At 39.2% G+C, this 15,692-nt stretch overlaps 1 protein-coding gene across 1 annotated transcript; it reads left to right on the forward strand.

Moving 5' to 3' along the window:
- Positions 1 to 2,820: 2,820 nt before the first annotated feature.
- Positions 2,821 to 15,593, forward strand: KL (klotho; the record flags this gene model as incomplete). The annotated part of the gene is made up of 4 exons (XM_010087807.1): positions 2,821 to 3,331; positions 7,508 to 7,776; positions 10,322 to 11,438; positions 15,256 to 15,593. Coding segments are annotated over 4 exons (2,235 nt in total), but the record flags the coding sequence as incomplete, so codon positions are not given.
- Between the last annotated feature and the right edge of the window lie 99 nt (positions 15,594 to 15,692).

Raw genomic sequence — 15,692 nt, forward strand, 5'->3', positions numbered from 1 at the left:
GGGGCAGACATTTTAAGTGGGCTTCTCACCTGCTTTTGTCTGTCTGTGGAGTATGTCATGTTAGCTAACTGAATAACAGGTTTTGTCTGCTAGCAGTGGAGATGGACTCCCAAAGAGTGACTCACCCTGAATATCTTAGACACTTCTCATTTTCTCTAGAGGCAGACTAGGTGACCCACTTAGAAAGTAAAGCTGGATGAGATAATCCCATGTTGTTAGACTTCATATTTTTTTCATTGCAAGAAGGGAGTAAACAGCACCTCCTTATCTGTGGAGAGGGATAACCTGTGGGATTCCCTTGGTGCTTCATAGTAGAAGCAAGGATACTCAAATGCTGGAAGATCTCTCTCCACTGATAGGAGTAGAGAGGGACAAGAGTTATGGGGCAAGTCCTCCATAGCCCTTGAGGTGCTCTGTGCGTGGGCAGCATGCTTGCCAGTGCAGATGACAGAAATGAAATTGTGTGTTTGAGAGTGTGCCTGGTGGTATCTTAACATTTGAGACAGGAAATCTGTAGATGAGTCACATCCAACAGAAGAAGAATATATGTCACCTTTATGAGGGAAAATTTGGATGTGCAAATTTGAGCTGAAAGTGGTGGCGCATTTGTTCCTCATGGTATTTTTTAAATCATATTTAAAGTGTTGGGTGTGTAGCATTTTGGTCATGGTGCGTAATGTCTTTTGTTCTTTCTTCAGTGTAATGGAGCTTCAGCATGAAGTAAAATTAAGCCTGGTCAGCTCTCATTTTTGACAGGAGACTTTGAAGTGGTTACTATATTTAATTTCTCACTAGCATCAAAATCCATTGTATTAGGATAGACAGATGGTAGGACTGCATCACATGTGTTTGAGCTGTTGCTGTATTATAAATGAGAGCATGTATGTTGAAGTTTGCAGCTGGGAGCTTGGTTCTGATGCACACACATAGGTGTATACTGTGTTTCACAGTTTCCAAGATTGTTCTCCTCGGGTTTGGTGACCACTCTAAAAGGACATGGATTCAGTCTCCTCTAGAGCTGGTGTCAGATTTGCACAGATATTTTATATACCCCATGATGACTCAAAGGCAGAAGGTTTCTGTATGTAGGCAGCTGAAGTGAGCCTTGATTATTGATCTTACCTTTAGTTGTCCTTCACTTCCAACTGCTTTTCTCCCAGCAGTGAAAATTAAGATTCTGCAAGAACAGTAGAATGATAGAATTCATTATTTTTTGCTGGGTAATTAACAGTGTCTGTGTCAAAAATGATTAATAATCTTAATTGTTTAATCTTCCTAGTAGTGCTGGCAACTGGGAATCATTGCAGTTCGAAGCTTGAATGGTAAGATTGTGTGAAAAGGAGACTGTGAATAGCAGCTATCAATACATTAATGATAAAATTTGCCAGCATACCAACTGCATGGAGTGGAATAAGGTTTTCTAAATGGCTTATATTCCAGAGAGGGCTAAAAATTCCCATGACATTTTGATTAATGGTCTGTCATATTTATTCATCACACCTGTGAATTTGTATGACAAGAATGGAGTTTCCTGTCATCACAACAAGTATGAACCGATACTAACTTTAAGTCTCAAAATGCAAATGTAAACTGGGAATAGTTATCAAGTAGGTTTTATTCGAATGAATAGATTTTCATATTTTTTCTCTTTTTATCAATGACCTTGAAAAAAACATTACATTTTCTACTGATGTGTTGACGACAAAAAGATGGGATGTTGGTTCATAGAGCACTCAAAATTCTTTGATAAGGAAAGGTGCAAAGAAAAAGGTATGTTTTAGATGGTGAACGGCTCTGGAGATACAGTAGTTTAGATGAGCATATGCTCACAGTGTAATGCTATGGCCACAGAAGCAGAAATAGTGTATTAAATTGTCTCTGGTTTTACTGCTGGCAAGACTGCCACTAGCATATTATGTTCAATTCTGCTTCTGCAGTTTAAGACAGATGATGACAAATTGGAAGAGAATCAGAGGAGAGCAGTGAGAATGGTTAGAGGGCTTGAAGCTATGCCTGAAGATAATACGAGGCTCCAGAACTTAATCTATTTAGCTTTCAAAGGGAACATCAAGAGACTGTTTCAACTGACTCTGTAAGATCATGGGAAAGAAATTTGGTAGAAAAGATCTTCTCACAGTAACAAATAAAATTATACCAAGACAAGTGGTTCTAATCTGATGCTTGGGGTGAATAGCAAATTTTAAGAAATTAAATTGAATCATTGGAATACTTTCATAGAAGCTGTGGTAAATTGTTTTTTAAACTTTTTAAAGCTCTTTTAAAACCAGATTAGTAGTTTTTCTTATTCTGTGTATTTGGGTTCAAAGAGGTTTAAGTTCAAGGGTGTTTGTCTTGTATCGTTTGAGAGATCCGGACAGTTCTTAAGAATGGACCTTCCTTCTTTTATGTGTCTGTGAATCTATAGATAAAGTGATATTCCTATAATGAAAGCATACTTTGAAACACGTTTAGTTAAATGCATTTTCATTTTTGAAATACTACAAGTATGTCTGAACTCAATAATAAAAGTGTCTAGCTAACTACCAGAACTGTGTTCAGTGCCTGGAATATTGTCTCATGGAAAACTGAGATGCTGTTTTCCCCAGCCAACTAGTGATTTCTAGTTGATATGTGGTATTAATATGGTACTAAAGAAAAGTTAATTTAGGAGTCGTAAACTGCTGATGAATGAATAAGGCTGAGCCCTCAAATGCCATGTTTATGTGGGTGCTACATGACACTGGACGTCATTACTTGAGATAATTGTGTTACTTAAAATGCAATTTCAGGTGCATTAATTACAGTCTTTCTTTTCAACAGGCCCATGCTAAAGTCTGGCATCTCTACAATGACCATTTTCGTCCAACTCAAAGAGGAAAAGTGTCCATTGCCCTTAGCTCCCACTGGATAAAACCTCAACGTGTGACTGAAAAAAACATAAAAGAATGTCAAAAATCCCTTGATTTCGTCCTCGGCTGGTTTGCTAAGCCCATATTTATTGATGGTGACTATCCAGAGAGCATGAGGAACAACCTCTCATCTCTGTTGCCCAAATTCAGTGAAGCTGAGAAGAAGTATATCAAGGGAACAGCAGACTTTTTTGCTCTTTCTTTTGGAGCTACCTTGAGTTTCCAGCTCTTGGACTCCCACATGAAATTCCAGCAATTGGAATCAATAAGCCTGAGGCAGCTCCTTTACTGGATAAGCAGTGAATATAACAATCCCCCAGTATTCATTGTGGAGAACAGCTGGTTTGTTTCTGGTAGCACCAAAAGAGATGATGCCAAATACATTTACTATCTCAAAAAGTTCATTATGGAAGCTTTAAAAGGTAGGACTGAGGTTGTATTAATAGGTGCTTAACAAAATCGTAATGCAAAATAACCTACAGAGATATGTTGAAGAACCAGGCTGAAAACTAATGTCTTTAACAGTCATCTTGGCACTTGTGAAATGAATCTCCAAATCTCTTTCCTAGGTTTATTCTTTTCAGCTCTTGAAGACCCTTAATATCTGCAGGTAGCATTTGGTGAGCTTGATGCTGCTCTCTGAAGTCAGTAGGAAAATTTCCACAGTCTTTGGTGGGAGGAAGTGGAAGATATGAGTGAACTATACTCTCAATGGACTTAAGGAAATTTCCTGCATTATTTAGTAACAGTTGTTCTCCCTGTCTTAGATGTATGAAGGCATATGTACAAAACCTAAGAATTTATATGTGGGAAGGTAAATACTATACAATAGGAGTTCCTCTGAAGAAAACATTAGGCTGAAAGAATAAATTTTTAAATGAAAAATTGGAACCTTTCCATTCTGCATCTCATTGTTGCCCTTGCACAAATTTTACATTGGTACAGCTCTGGACATCAATAAATCTGAATTTACGTAAGTTTATGGAGAACTAAATGTTTGAGGATATGTAATCTAGATTATTTAAATTGTTAACCTATTTTTTTTAAGCAGTAAGAGAAATACACTACTTTTTATGAGAGTTATTTTCTATTTTCCCATTTCCTTGTGGCAGAACAGATTTTTTCAATCCTAGTAGTCACTAATAAATTGTTGTCATTCCCATTTCCGCTTTCATTGTCTTTTAATTTCTTAATTTACATAATAACAGCAGCAACAGCAGCAGTCTTGTCATATTAAGTTAAGAATACTAGGCTAAACTTTAAAAAGAAATAAAAATCAGAGACAGACTGGATCTGCAGAAGGGACTTGGGCATTCTTACCATGAAAATTATTGCATCCGACTCTTCTGTGCATTAGAATCTGCAAAATCCAGTGTAAATACCAATTCTCTATGCAATACCTAGGAGAATTCAGTTGAGAAAGATCCACAGAAGGCATCATGTTGACTGTGAACAGTCTTGTTGGACACCAGTAAAGACCAAAGACAACGACACATGTTGTCTCTCTCAGCAGGTTAGGGCATGTCTGTTCCATGCAGGAAAGCACTGCAGTGTAGAGATTCATGAGCTAGTTACCACCGGATTCACTCCAGCAGTCAAGGGGCAGTAAAGTGGTGTTGGAGCTATAGCACTGAGAAGCAAGGATAATTGATGTAGACCCAGGGCCACATAAATGTGTTTTTGCTGCTTCCTAGATCTGGCCAGTATCTTTGCCTGATTGCGTATATGCACTAGTTCAGACAAAAATGCTTATTTTGAAGTCTATGCTAGCAAGTAAGTGCAGCCCTGTTGGAGCAAGCCTGTAGAGTAAAAAGAGTTGGTGTTGAGGGGCCTGGTGTCCACACTGTGTGCATTCCTGAAGCCCATTTCTGGATTGATTTCACCCCAAAGGAATCCAGGTCATGCATCCTGAGACCACTCTGTGATGTGAACCGAAGTGTGATCAGGAGGGAGATTTGCTCAAAAGCATACTCTTGTTTTCAGTTGAATTGCTGTTTAGAGGCCCATTCTGACACTGCATGCTCTGTACTTTTTTTTTTTTTTTTTTTTTTTTTTTTTGGGGAAAGGGTCTTTTTTTTTGGGGGAAAGAGTCTGTTTATTTGGGATTCACAGCCCTAAATCCCTTTTACTGTTTACTGTTATTGATCTTTTTCTTTTTTTCCCCCAAATACTATTTAGGTTTGAATGGAGTAAATAGAGCTGTAATATAAAATAGTTAAAAATTAATTAGAGCTGCTCATTGGTTGGAGATGTCTTCTCCAACCACTATCTAACCACTTACTCTACGGTCATATTCACCTCCCTCCTCTGTCTCTGGTGCAACAAATAAATTGATTGTGCCTTGTAAAGTGGAGCATGTTGACCAGGAGGGCATGCAAGCTCCTCTGTGCCATGTTGACTAGCTGAAGGGTTAGGTCATTATCTGGAGAGTTAGCAGGTCTGAATTCAAAGAGTCTTAAGGAGAACGGGAGCAGCCAGGCCCCCAACAGGTCAGGACTGAGCTATTCTCAGGTATGTCCAGAGGCAAAATATCGACCCTTGGGCACCTTCCACATGGAAGCCAGGGCTGTGGGCTTCACACACCTCACCTTCACTCACTGGGGTTGGACAGCAGCTGAGCAGAGGGTCTTAAGGATCTGTATTTGATGCTTATGGGTCTGCCATGTTTCCTTAGACTGTTTCTATACTAGTGAGCTAAACAGAGCGTGAACTGAAGTGCTGTTTAATTTTTAACCCAGTTCTGGCCAGGTTCTGGCCTGCATAGTAGCACACTTCTAGGCATGCTGTGGGGGATTGCTCAGGTCAGGAGTTAGAGTGTAGGTAGGAGTTAGGTCAGTAGGTAGAGTGGACAAGGCCACTCAGTTTCAGAAGCAGGACAGTTTAGGTTTCAGTCAGCCTGGCTTGCACACCAACAGACATAAAAAAGAGGGGGGGACAGACAAAGGAAAAAGAAAAAGACAATAATTTGCATTGTGTTTTTTCAGTAACGTGCAATTTGTGTGGGATACTATGTTTGAGACTTCCAAACTTTCTGAAACTTCCAAAAATTTTTCAGGTTGCTTCTTTTATAAATTACACTTAAAAGTTAATTCATTTTTTAAGAAGGATTTGAGGAGAATTTTTATGAGGTGCTTAGGAAGTGGGAGTGCTGTGTGATGACTTACAGAAGGGATGAGATACTGTTCAATGAGAAATTCTCATGGAGAACTGGTTCACAAGGTGGACCTGTACTGGACTTTACTCTTCTGGTATGGCAGATGTCATCATGGATGCATGCAGAGGTTAGAATAATACGGGCATTTGCCAAACACAAAGAATGATGCCTTTAGGAAGGGAAATATTCTGTTTCCTTAGGCATTTTATCATGACCTTTGATAGAGACTGGGTCAAATTCATTGCTTATTAAACCACAGTTCATTTAATTGATTCAAACAGGGTTACAATCAAGAGTCCATGTGGTCCTTCATAACTGATTGCAATGAGGTACATTAATAAAACCAGGAAATTAGGATCTTGATATTCTGGTTGCCTGAAATAATGCTTTCAGTTATTAGGCTGGAAAATATTATGTTCAGCCACTACCCAGTTTGGGTTGACAGAAGATGGTGAGTAATAAAGATAAACTCTGTTGGCTACAGAGCCAAATTCAAGTTCAAAAGAACATTTAAGCATGCACTTAAATGCATTGCTGAATTAGGGTGGGTCTAATTAGGTAATTAAAATAAGCAGCTCCTTTGTGCTTTCCTGGAGCTGGGCCTTGGCCAGGAACATTTTGCTGAATCTCAGTGTTTAATACAACTAAAAGTGAGTATCATTTGGGATCTCAAAATAAGACTGTAATGCTGGCAATACTAGGAGATGCCAGTAGATCCTGATTTTAACCTACAAAGTGTGTGGTGATTCTTAAAAGTCAAACAGTTGACCTAGAACATAGACATATTTTTAGACATCCATGAATATTTAAACTGGAAAATGCTATGCCATGGAAGATGTAAAGAGACAGAATTACCAAATAACGGGGGGGTCTTCTTGCATTATCGCTTCTACTTAAAATCCATAGTAATAAAAATTCATCAGCACACCAAAAGTGTGTCAGGGTTTTCTTAATACGTATTTCTAGTGGAGGAGAAGGATCAAAAAGAGTATAACTTTTGTTTGCCTACAAGGTAGTGCTGCGGTAATGGCATTTAAGCTTCCCCAGAGTGAGCTGCAGTGTGTGCTTAGCAGAGTGCAGTGCAGTTACAAGCTCAGTTGCTGCAAACAGTCCAAGCGTAGTGTGCTCTGCTCCAAGGCTGAGGTTTGGCATGCTGAGTTAGTGGCACTGCTCAACCACTGCTGCACTGATTCTCTTTCTAAATTTGGCTTGTTTAAAGCCAAGCCAGGTACCTCTACTGCATTGCACAGTGCAGCTGTGCCCTGGCAGCTCCCTGAGTGCAGGTGGAGTATCTTCCCTGAATGGTCTTTGAGGCAGTCCCCGAGATACTTATCTGAGGTATTGCATTGTTCCTACACATGAATACCGCAAACATTGCGGACATAGTGCAATCTACAGAGGAAAAATTAGCACGGTTATAAGTTTGGTTTTGCTCTTTCCTCAGCCATCCGGTACGACGGAGTTAATGTGTTTGGCTACACAGTCTGGTCTCTCCTGGATGGCTTTGAATGGCACAGGGGATACAGCATTCGGCGTGGATTGTTCTATGTTGATTTTCAAAGCCATGACAAGAGGTTGATGCCCAAATCTTCTGTTTTGTTTTATCAAAAGCTGATAGAAAAAAATGGCTTCCCACCTTTGCCTGAAAACCAGCCCATAGAAGGGGTTTTTCCTTGTGGCTTTGCCTGGGGAATTGTTGACAACTACATTCAGGTGAGTCTGATGACAAAGCTGAGAGGCTGTCAAGCCAGATCCATGCACAAGTTCATATTGATAAATTTGCGGGATGGAGTGTCTTTGGAGATATAGATTACCACAGTGCTGCAAGGAGGCAGGTACAAGGCTTTTGTGCCTAACACTGTATCTTTCAGTCTTCACTAGACTTTCTGCATGTGACCAGGGAGATCCAGTCAGATTGAGATATGATAAATAACATTTTAGAAAAACATATGGAAATTTATAGGGGTCTGATGCTTGTCTTCCCTGGATGTGTTATGTGATTAGTTACTGGAAGTCCTTTTCAAATGGAAGTTGATTACGTCTGCTAAAGTGTATTTCCAAATGTCCTAGACTATGAAATGGGAAACATTGCTGCTTTTTTGTGTCCATAATTTTAATGGTAATTTATTTGTCTGCTGTGATAAGTTTTAGAAAACTTTCTGAAAGCTCTTAAAGCTCCAGTGGCATGTTTCTACATCTTATGGTACCATTGCTAGAGAGCTTTTATGTAAAAAAATAAATAAACAAGATTAGACTTAGATGACATTTCTGTATTCCTTTCTTGTAATTTTGTGCAGTACTGTGTCTGACTTTGAGGCTTCAGTGCCCCTGGATAGCACCTAGCTAGATCATGGATCCAGTTGGTAGCTCTTACTCTTTTTATTTTAGCTAAATCTGATACTTCAGGAGAACCTTTCAAGTTTTAAGACTTCGTAGCATGTGTAAAAATTGTAGCTTAGTTACAGTCTCTTTAACACTTTGGCTCTGTAATTCTCAGATGCTGTTCTGGCTTGCAGGACTTCTGAAACCACAGTAAAGAGGTGTAGTTAAATGCTGAGGGTGGATCCAATAACAGAATTTTTAATTTAGATTTTCCTCAAAGACGTAATCTTTCTTAAGTCTATCTTATAGGGGGGCTTGTTTGTTTTTTCTCACTCCAAAAATAAGATCTGACTTTGTTCTCTTGAAAAATACTGCAACCTCCTTAATTTGTACACCGATTTTCAAGAAAATTCAACAGTCATTATCCTCCTAGCTCCCAGATAGATTAGGAGTTGGAAATGGAATTGCTGCCTTTGGGATTGATAACAGCTATAAAGTTGCAGAGTCACTCAGCCTAAGACAGTTAAAATATCCCTCCCATCCCCAAAACCTTCAGAGCTGAATATTTTCATTTCAAAAGGCCATTCAAACGTTTTGTGCTGTAAGGCTTAGGTAGCATGATTTGTAGATGCATCACAGTGGAAAAACTCTTTTGACAGCATTCCTACAGTATTAGTGGCAATGCATGCTTTAGTAATCTGCAAGGGACAATTCTCCAGAAAAGCAATTTCCCTCAGACATGCTGTTTTTTATTACTTTCTTCTATAAGCACAGTACTGACCTCTCTGGAGGAAGTAGCAACTGATTTTCAGCAGCTTCTTTATACAGTCTGCAGAGCCCCAGCTACAAGTTGAACACTGGTTATAGGCTGACACCTGCTTTTCAAACAGAGGCCAGGACAAGGAAATCTGAACTCAGGGGAACCTTACACAAAAAAAAAAAAAAAAAAAAGACAAACACATGTGGGACCAGTATCTTGTAGTTTGGATCTTTTTTGTAAGAGTTACAATAGAGTATGAATGAGGAGATTTTACACTGTGCATTATTTTAAGTAATCAACTTTTCTGTTTTTTAGTCCTTATTGTGTTTGCAAAATTAATTAAAAAGTGAAAGTATAATTCTGTGGGTCCCTGAGAAGCTCATTTTCTGCTGTGTCGAGTATGTCATACAGGCAGTTCCGACAGCCCTGAAGACTTAGGGGAAATGCATTTATTGTTGGAGTGAGATATAGTGGGTTTACTCGGAGGCCTGAAAAAAAAATTGATTCAGACATCAACAGCCTGCTGAAATAACTTGGAAATGAGTTTAGTATGAGTTAAATAAAAAAGGACGTCTTTAGCAAGAAGGAAAAATTTTGCTTGTCAACTGAACTCATGCTAAAAGTCAAGTGAAGAGCATTACTCATCTTTCATCATAGTCAGGGAAAAAAAAAAAATGTTGCATTCATTATTTCTTGCTGCATTCAGGGAGTGGGTTTGAAACTGAAGCTACTGGGTAATTTACAGCCGACAGGGTCTCTGTGGGCCCTTCGGCATAGCTTCTTCGTCTTGAAGGAAAAACATTTTAAAAATCACTTTGGTCTTTTCTGAAGATCTGCTTCTCTGGAGATTTGTCGCAGGCTTAGTGCCTTATCCCTGAGCAATCCCTTGTTTCCCATACAGATTGGAGCAATCTGGAGAAGGTACAAACATGGTAACCATTAGCATAATCGTGTTTGGAAAGTAGGATGAAAATGATATATAGATTTGGTACTTTCCTGATGTCACATATTAACAGATTAGTTAATTCATATGAGCCAGAGATGTTATCGTATCAGAGATGGCAGAGAGGTGCTAAATGCAATGTCTTGACTTGTGATATTCTTTCAGTACATTATGATGTTCCCACCTACCTCAAACAAACAGCTCACGTCTGGTGTGTTTCTTATTCTACCTAGGTAGATACGACACCCGCCCAGTTTCTTGACTCCAATGTTTATATGTGGGATGTTCACCAGACGAAGAAGCTTATTAAAGTGGATGGAGTTTTCACTGCGAAACGCAAGCGTCACTGTGTTGACTTTGCTGCTATCAGGCTCCAGATCTCTCTTCTGCAAGAAATGCATGTCACACACTTTCATTTTTCACTGAAATGGTCTTTAATCCTTCCTTTAGGTAACCTTTCTCTAGTCAACCACACACTTGTACAGTATTATCGGTGTTTTGCTAGTGAACTTCTGAGAGTTAACATAACTCCTGTTGTGGCTTTATGGCAACCTATGTCTGAGAATCAAGAGCTCCCAGTTTCCCTTGCCAAAAATGGAGCCTGGGAAAACCCAGAAACCATTCAGGCTTTTGTTGAGTATGCCAAATTCTGCTTTACAAGTTTTGGAGACCATATCAAATTTTGGATCACAATGAATGAACCATCTGTGAAAAACTTGACATACATCGCAGGGCACAACCTGTTGAAAGCCCATGCAAAAGCATGGCATCTTTATGACAAAGAATTCAGGAGATTTCAAAAGGGTAAAATATCTATAGCACTGCAGGCCGACTGGGTAGAACCAGCTTGTCCCTTCTCCAGGAATGACCAAGAAGTTGCTGACAGAATTTTAGAGTTCGACATTGGCTGGCTTGCAGAGCCCATCTTTGGAAATGGTGATTACCCACAGGTGATGAGAGCATGGCTGCACCGAAGAAAGAGCGTTGACCTGTATAATTTCTACTTGCCTTATTTCTCAGAAGACGAGAAGAATTTAATCCAGGGCTCATTTGATTTTTTTGCCTTGAGTCACTACACTACTACCCTTGTGGGCTGGGAGAAAGAAGATGCACTGAAATATGACCACTATCTTGAAGTTCAAATGATCAATGACATCACATGGCTGCATTCTCCCAGCAGAGCTGCAGTAGTGCCCTGGGGACTGCGTAAAATGCTCAAGTGGGTTAAATCAAAGTATGGCAATGTCCCAATTTATATTATGGCTAATGGAATTGACGATGACCAGAATATGATGCATGATAAGCTCAGAGTGTATTACATTCAGAATTACATCAATGAAGCTTTAAAAGGTAAGGAAACAGACAGTCTGTATGTCACAAATCCCAGTATTAGTGTACACTGTGTGATAGAGTATGTTTAACAAAAATAAATCCTATTTAGAATACTTCATAATGAGATGTTATTACAGCGTAACAGTTTTTCCTTTGTTTTACGATTTATTAGTGTTACTGAATATCAGGAAGACTGATCTTGCACATATTCTGCATAAAGCAGCAGAATAACTTTTTTGTGGATTCAAGAAATTTAAGTAGATGTTATGTGAATAGGCCACATGTATTTAGTCAGATTTTCTTCTTATTGCATGCCTACTGTTGTTTTGCTTTGTTGCTTCTCTCTGATGATGTGCCTCAGGGCTGAGTTCTGTTCCTCAGCTGTCTCTGTATCTTATCCAACAGTGATCTTGGCTCTTCATAATAATTCAGCTATCTAACTCCTTGTGCCATTTCGTGGGCCCTTTCCTGCTATTCCAAACCCAAACCAGTCTTTTTCTCTGTCTCAAAGATTCATAAATTATAAGGCAAAAAGGAGACATTTTGAGTCATCCTGTCATGCACATTTATTTTTTTTTTTAGAAAAGCACAAGACTTGAATGAGGTAATTTTTACTTATGAAGAATCTTCTACATCTCACTGTATGCTGTTGCAGTGGCTAATTATTTACTGTTTTTATATATAAGTGTATGTAGAGATATATATACATCTTACTTCTAATATTAATTTTTTTATCTTCAGCTTTAAGCCATTTTGTTGTGCCTTTCCATGTATTTTACATGTGTAGGTACTAACAGACAGAAAACAAGCTCTCTTTCATTCATCTCTTTCATAAATAGCACAGGCAAAGCTCTTTGTGTCCCTTGCCATAAAACATCATTTAGAACCTTGCAATTATTAAACTTTTTCCTGTCTGCCAGTATTCTTCTTGAGAGGGGTAAACCCAGACCTGGATGCACTGTTCCTGCCACAGCCACACCTGTATCTCAAGCAGGTATAATGCAACATTTTACCATTTTACTGCTCTTTCATACATCTAAGCAGCCCATTAGCCCTTTTGGCCATCACAGTATATTGGTTACACACACTCTGTGGTTACTGCGGTATCAAACTCGGTTACAGATTCCTGCCCCCCCAGGCAGAGCTTCCTCTACCAAAGTATGGTCTGCTTGTTCTTTGACATTCTCACATTTGGTCATGTTCAAATGCCAGTTGCTTGCTTGTGCAAAGCATGCTATACTACATAAATTGTGTCCCTAATCTTTGTGTTATTTGCAAACTTTGTGAGAAATAGTTTTACTTTTCTTTCAGGTTGCTGATACATTTAAAATCATTAAATATCTTAGTGCTAAAAGACAATCTCTATGACAACAGTAGAAATACACCTCCTGTGACACTTGCCTGCAATAACATTTCTAGATTTACTGTTCTATTTGAGACCAGTTGAAATCTGTTTATTATGGATGCCGCTTGACCTCGTAACATTCTATTTTCTTGGTCCAAATGCCATATAATACTAAGTCAGTTGCCTTGTGAAGTTCTAAGTATATTACAACAAACATCATTACTTTTATTGATCTGCTGATCTGATAAAAAAGATGTCAAGTTAGTTTGACAAGATTTATTTTTCATAAAGCTGAGCTGATTGGCATTAATCATATATATTTCCTGTAATTCTTATTTATCAAGTCTTATATAATCTATTCCACTCTTTTGATAGGTAGTGAAGGATGGCTGGCAGTTCCATAATTTGCTAGGTCATCCTGTCCACTCTGTTAAATATTGACTTTAACATCCTCCTCTGTAATTTCCATCTCCTTCATGAATTGCTGAACATCAGTATTAAGTGCCCAAGAGTTCGTTCTCCAGCATTCTGGAGCATTGGGTCCATGTTTTCTGCATCTGTAGTTTAAAAACATGTTTTGGCTATAATTTGGGTTTATTATTTCAATCTGTTATTTTCTGCACTGCTTTTCTCCTTCCTACCACTTTAGACTGTAACAGTTCTTGGCATTTCTGTTTTCATTGTGTCTATGGGTATAGGCTTTTCTCCCAGTTCCCATTAGCCAGAACACCTGCACGTTCCCCTTTTTTTTACAAACTTTGTTGTTCATACTGATCCGGTACCAGTATCCCCCAATCACTTCCTTCTCCCCTTGTCTATCCAGCCTGGATGCAGCTCCTGTGTTTTTCAACTTAACCATCGCATGTAAGCCATAGTATCCCATCTTCCCACTTTCTTTGTCATGGATGAATATATCCTTGCTTACCAGCCATAATACTTGCCCTAAAGGTCATTCTCCTGCTTTTGACATCATACACTCCTCCGTAGTGTTTGGTCCATCAGCTTTTTCATTCTCTTTTCTTCTCCTGCTTTGATATTGTGCTTTTGTCCATCTTGTCCGTACACAGGGAGCAAGCTCTTAACCTTGGCATCATGACTGATTCTGTTTTCTCCAAAACTTGCATATTTTCTGCAAGACCCTGTGCAGTAACCGAGACAAATTCCAAATCTTGTGTCTTTACCTCAGTGTCATGCTGGAGAGGTGTGAGAGGGGATTTGGTACGTGTGCTCTCGCCTTAAGTTTCTTATTCTGCCTTCTTCTTCCAGCTGGTTTCAGAGACTGCATGTGACAGCATTTCTGCGTGTAATGTTGCTCACCTGTATTGTTCCCTGGGAGCCAACAAGTTTGTGCAGATAAATGATTCCAGAATACAGTACAGGACCCTTTTTACTGAGGCTGTATTTTTAAGTGTTTTGTACAGTGTTTAAGTACCTCTCCGCCAACTGAGAGCAAAGAACAGCAGTAACAATTTATGTAACATCATTAAATCCACATGCAGTTTTACAAACACAAACCAATTATCCTGGGTAGCAGCTCTGTAAAAGGGCAGGTAAATATTATTTCATTTTACACATGAAAGGTAGGTTAGAAGTGCTAAATGTCTTACATGTGGCTGCAGAAAGAATTATTTCCAGAGGCACATGAAAATTCAGTAATTGTTAGCTTACAGTCCTATGTTCATCTGCTAGAAGATGTTGCTTTTATTTGTTGAAAAGGGATTTTGAGAGATAGTATTACAGTTTGCATGTACTACTGTGGATTGATTGGTTTTGTCAAGCAGGATTGATGGCTCAGGGTTAGTGCTCCAGCTGCTGGACCTTTTCCAGTAGCCAAGTTAGCAGTATGGATTGTGGATGTGTTCTCGATAAAGACTAATATGGGTCATCTTGGATCAGAAACTTAGGTCAATAACAAGAAAGGACTATGATCTGCATAACCTTACAGTTTGCACTGGTGATATCCCAGTAGATGACCTTCGCATGGCCGCATCTTTCCCTGATGTCACTGTGCCTTTGCCTGGTGAGAAGTGCAGCCTCATGTCCTCTGTTCCTTGGCTGTCCCCATCAGGAGGTGCTCTGCAAGGGAGAAAGAGCAATCAGAGAATCAGGCTGCAGAAATCCAGGTGCTGGAAACCCAAAACCTATATTCTTTCATGCATAAAAAGAGCCATCTTTTCATGATGGGCTCCATGCTGATCATGAAACACAGTCATGCAATCCCAACTGTGTTTACCAAGCACAAGGAAATAAATTGCAGGATACTTGGAGGTCTCTGCCAGATCACACTGTCTGGCAATGACTGCCAAATTCTTACTTTTTATGACAAACACTTCATAGATGTCCATGTACCTTACCATATATTTGGGAAGAGAAGTGCAGATGTGGGTTTTAACACCCCCAGCTTCTGCTTTATGTATTGGCATATGATACTGCTCTCAAATGTTGCAGTGACATTTGTTCATTTCTTCAACTCATTGTTTTCTTTTGCAGCTTACTCCTTGGATAACGTTAACCTGCAAGGATATTTTGTCTATTCTTTTAATGACAAGACTGCTCCTAAATATGGTCTCTACAGTTACGCTGCAAATCAATACAAACCAAAGCCTTCTATGAAACATTACAGAGAAATAATTGACAATAATGGTTTTCCTGGTCCTGAAACTCCTGAGCTGCTCTGCCCAGAAGAGATTGCCTCATGTCCTGAATGCCAGTTCTTCCGAACCAGAAACTCGTTATTAGCCTTTATCTCTTTTGTATTTGTTGCTTTTATTGTTACTATAGTCTTCATTAATTACTACTCCAAGAGGGTAGAAAGAAGGTGTAAATAGAGCTGCCTCTTTGCATACATCACTCACTGCCCTTTCTCTTGCATCTCCTTGGGAAATCTGAAATAAGAGCGCACAATGTTTCGATTGCTTCAGCACTAG

This window comes from Pterocles gutturalis, unplaced genomic scaffold (genome assembly GCF_000699245.1).
Source record: "Pterocles gutturalis isolate BGI_N339 unplaced genomic scaffold, ASM69924v1 scaffold28066, whole genome shotgun sequence".
Taxonomy (NCBI): domain Eukaryota; kingdom Metazoa; phylum Chordata; class Aves; order Pterocliformes; family Pteroclidae; genus Pterocles; species Pterocles gutturalis.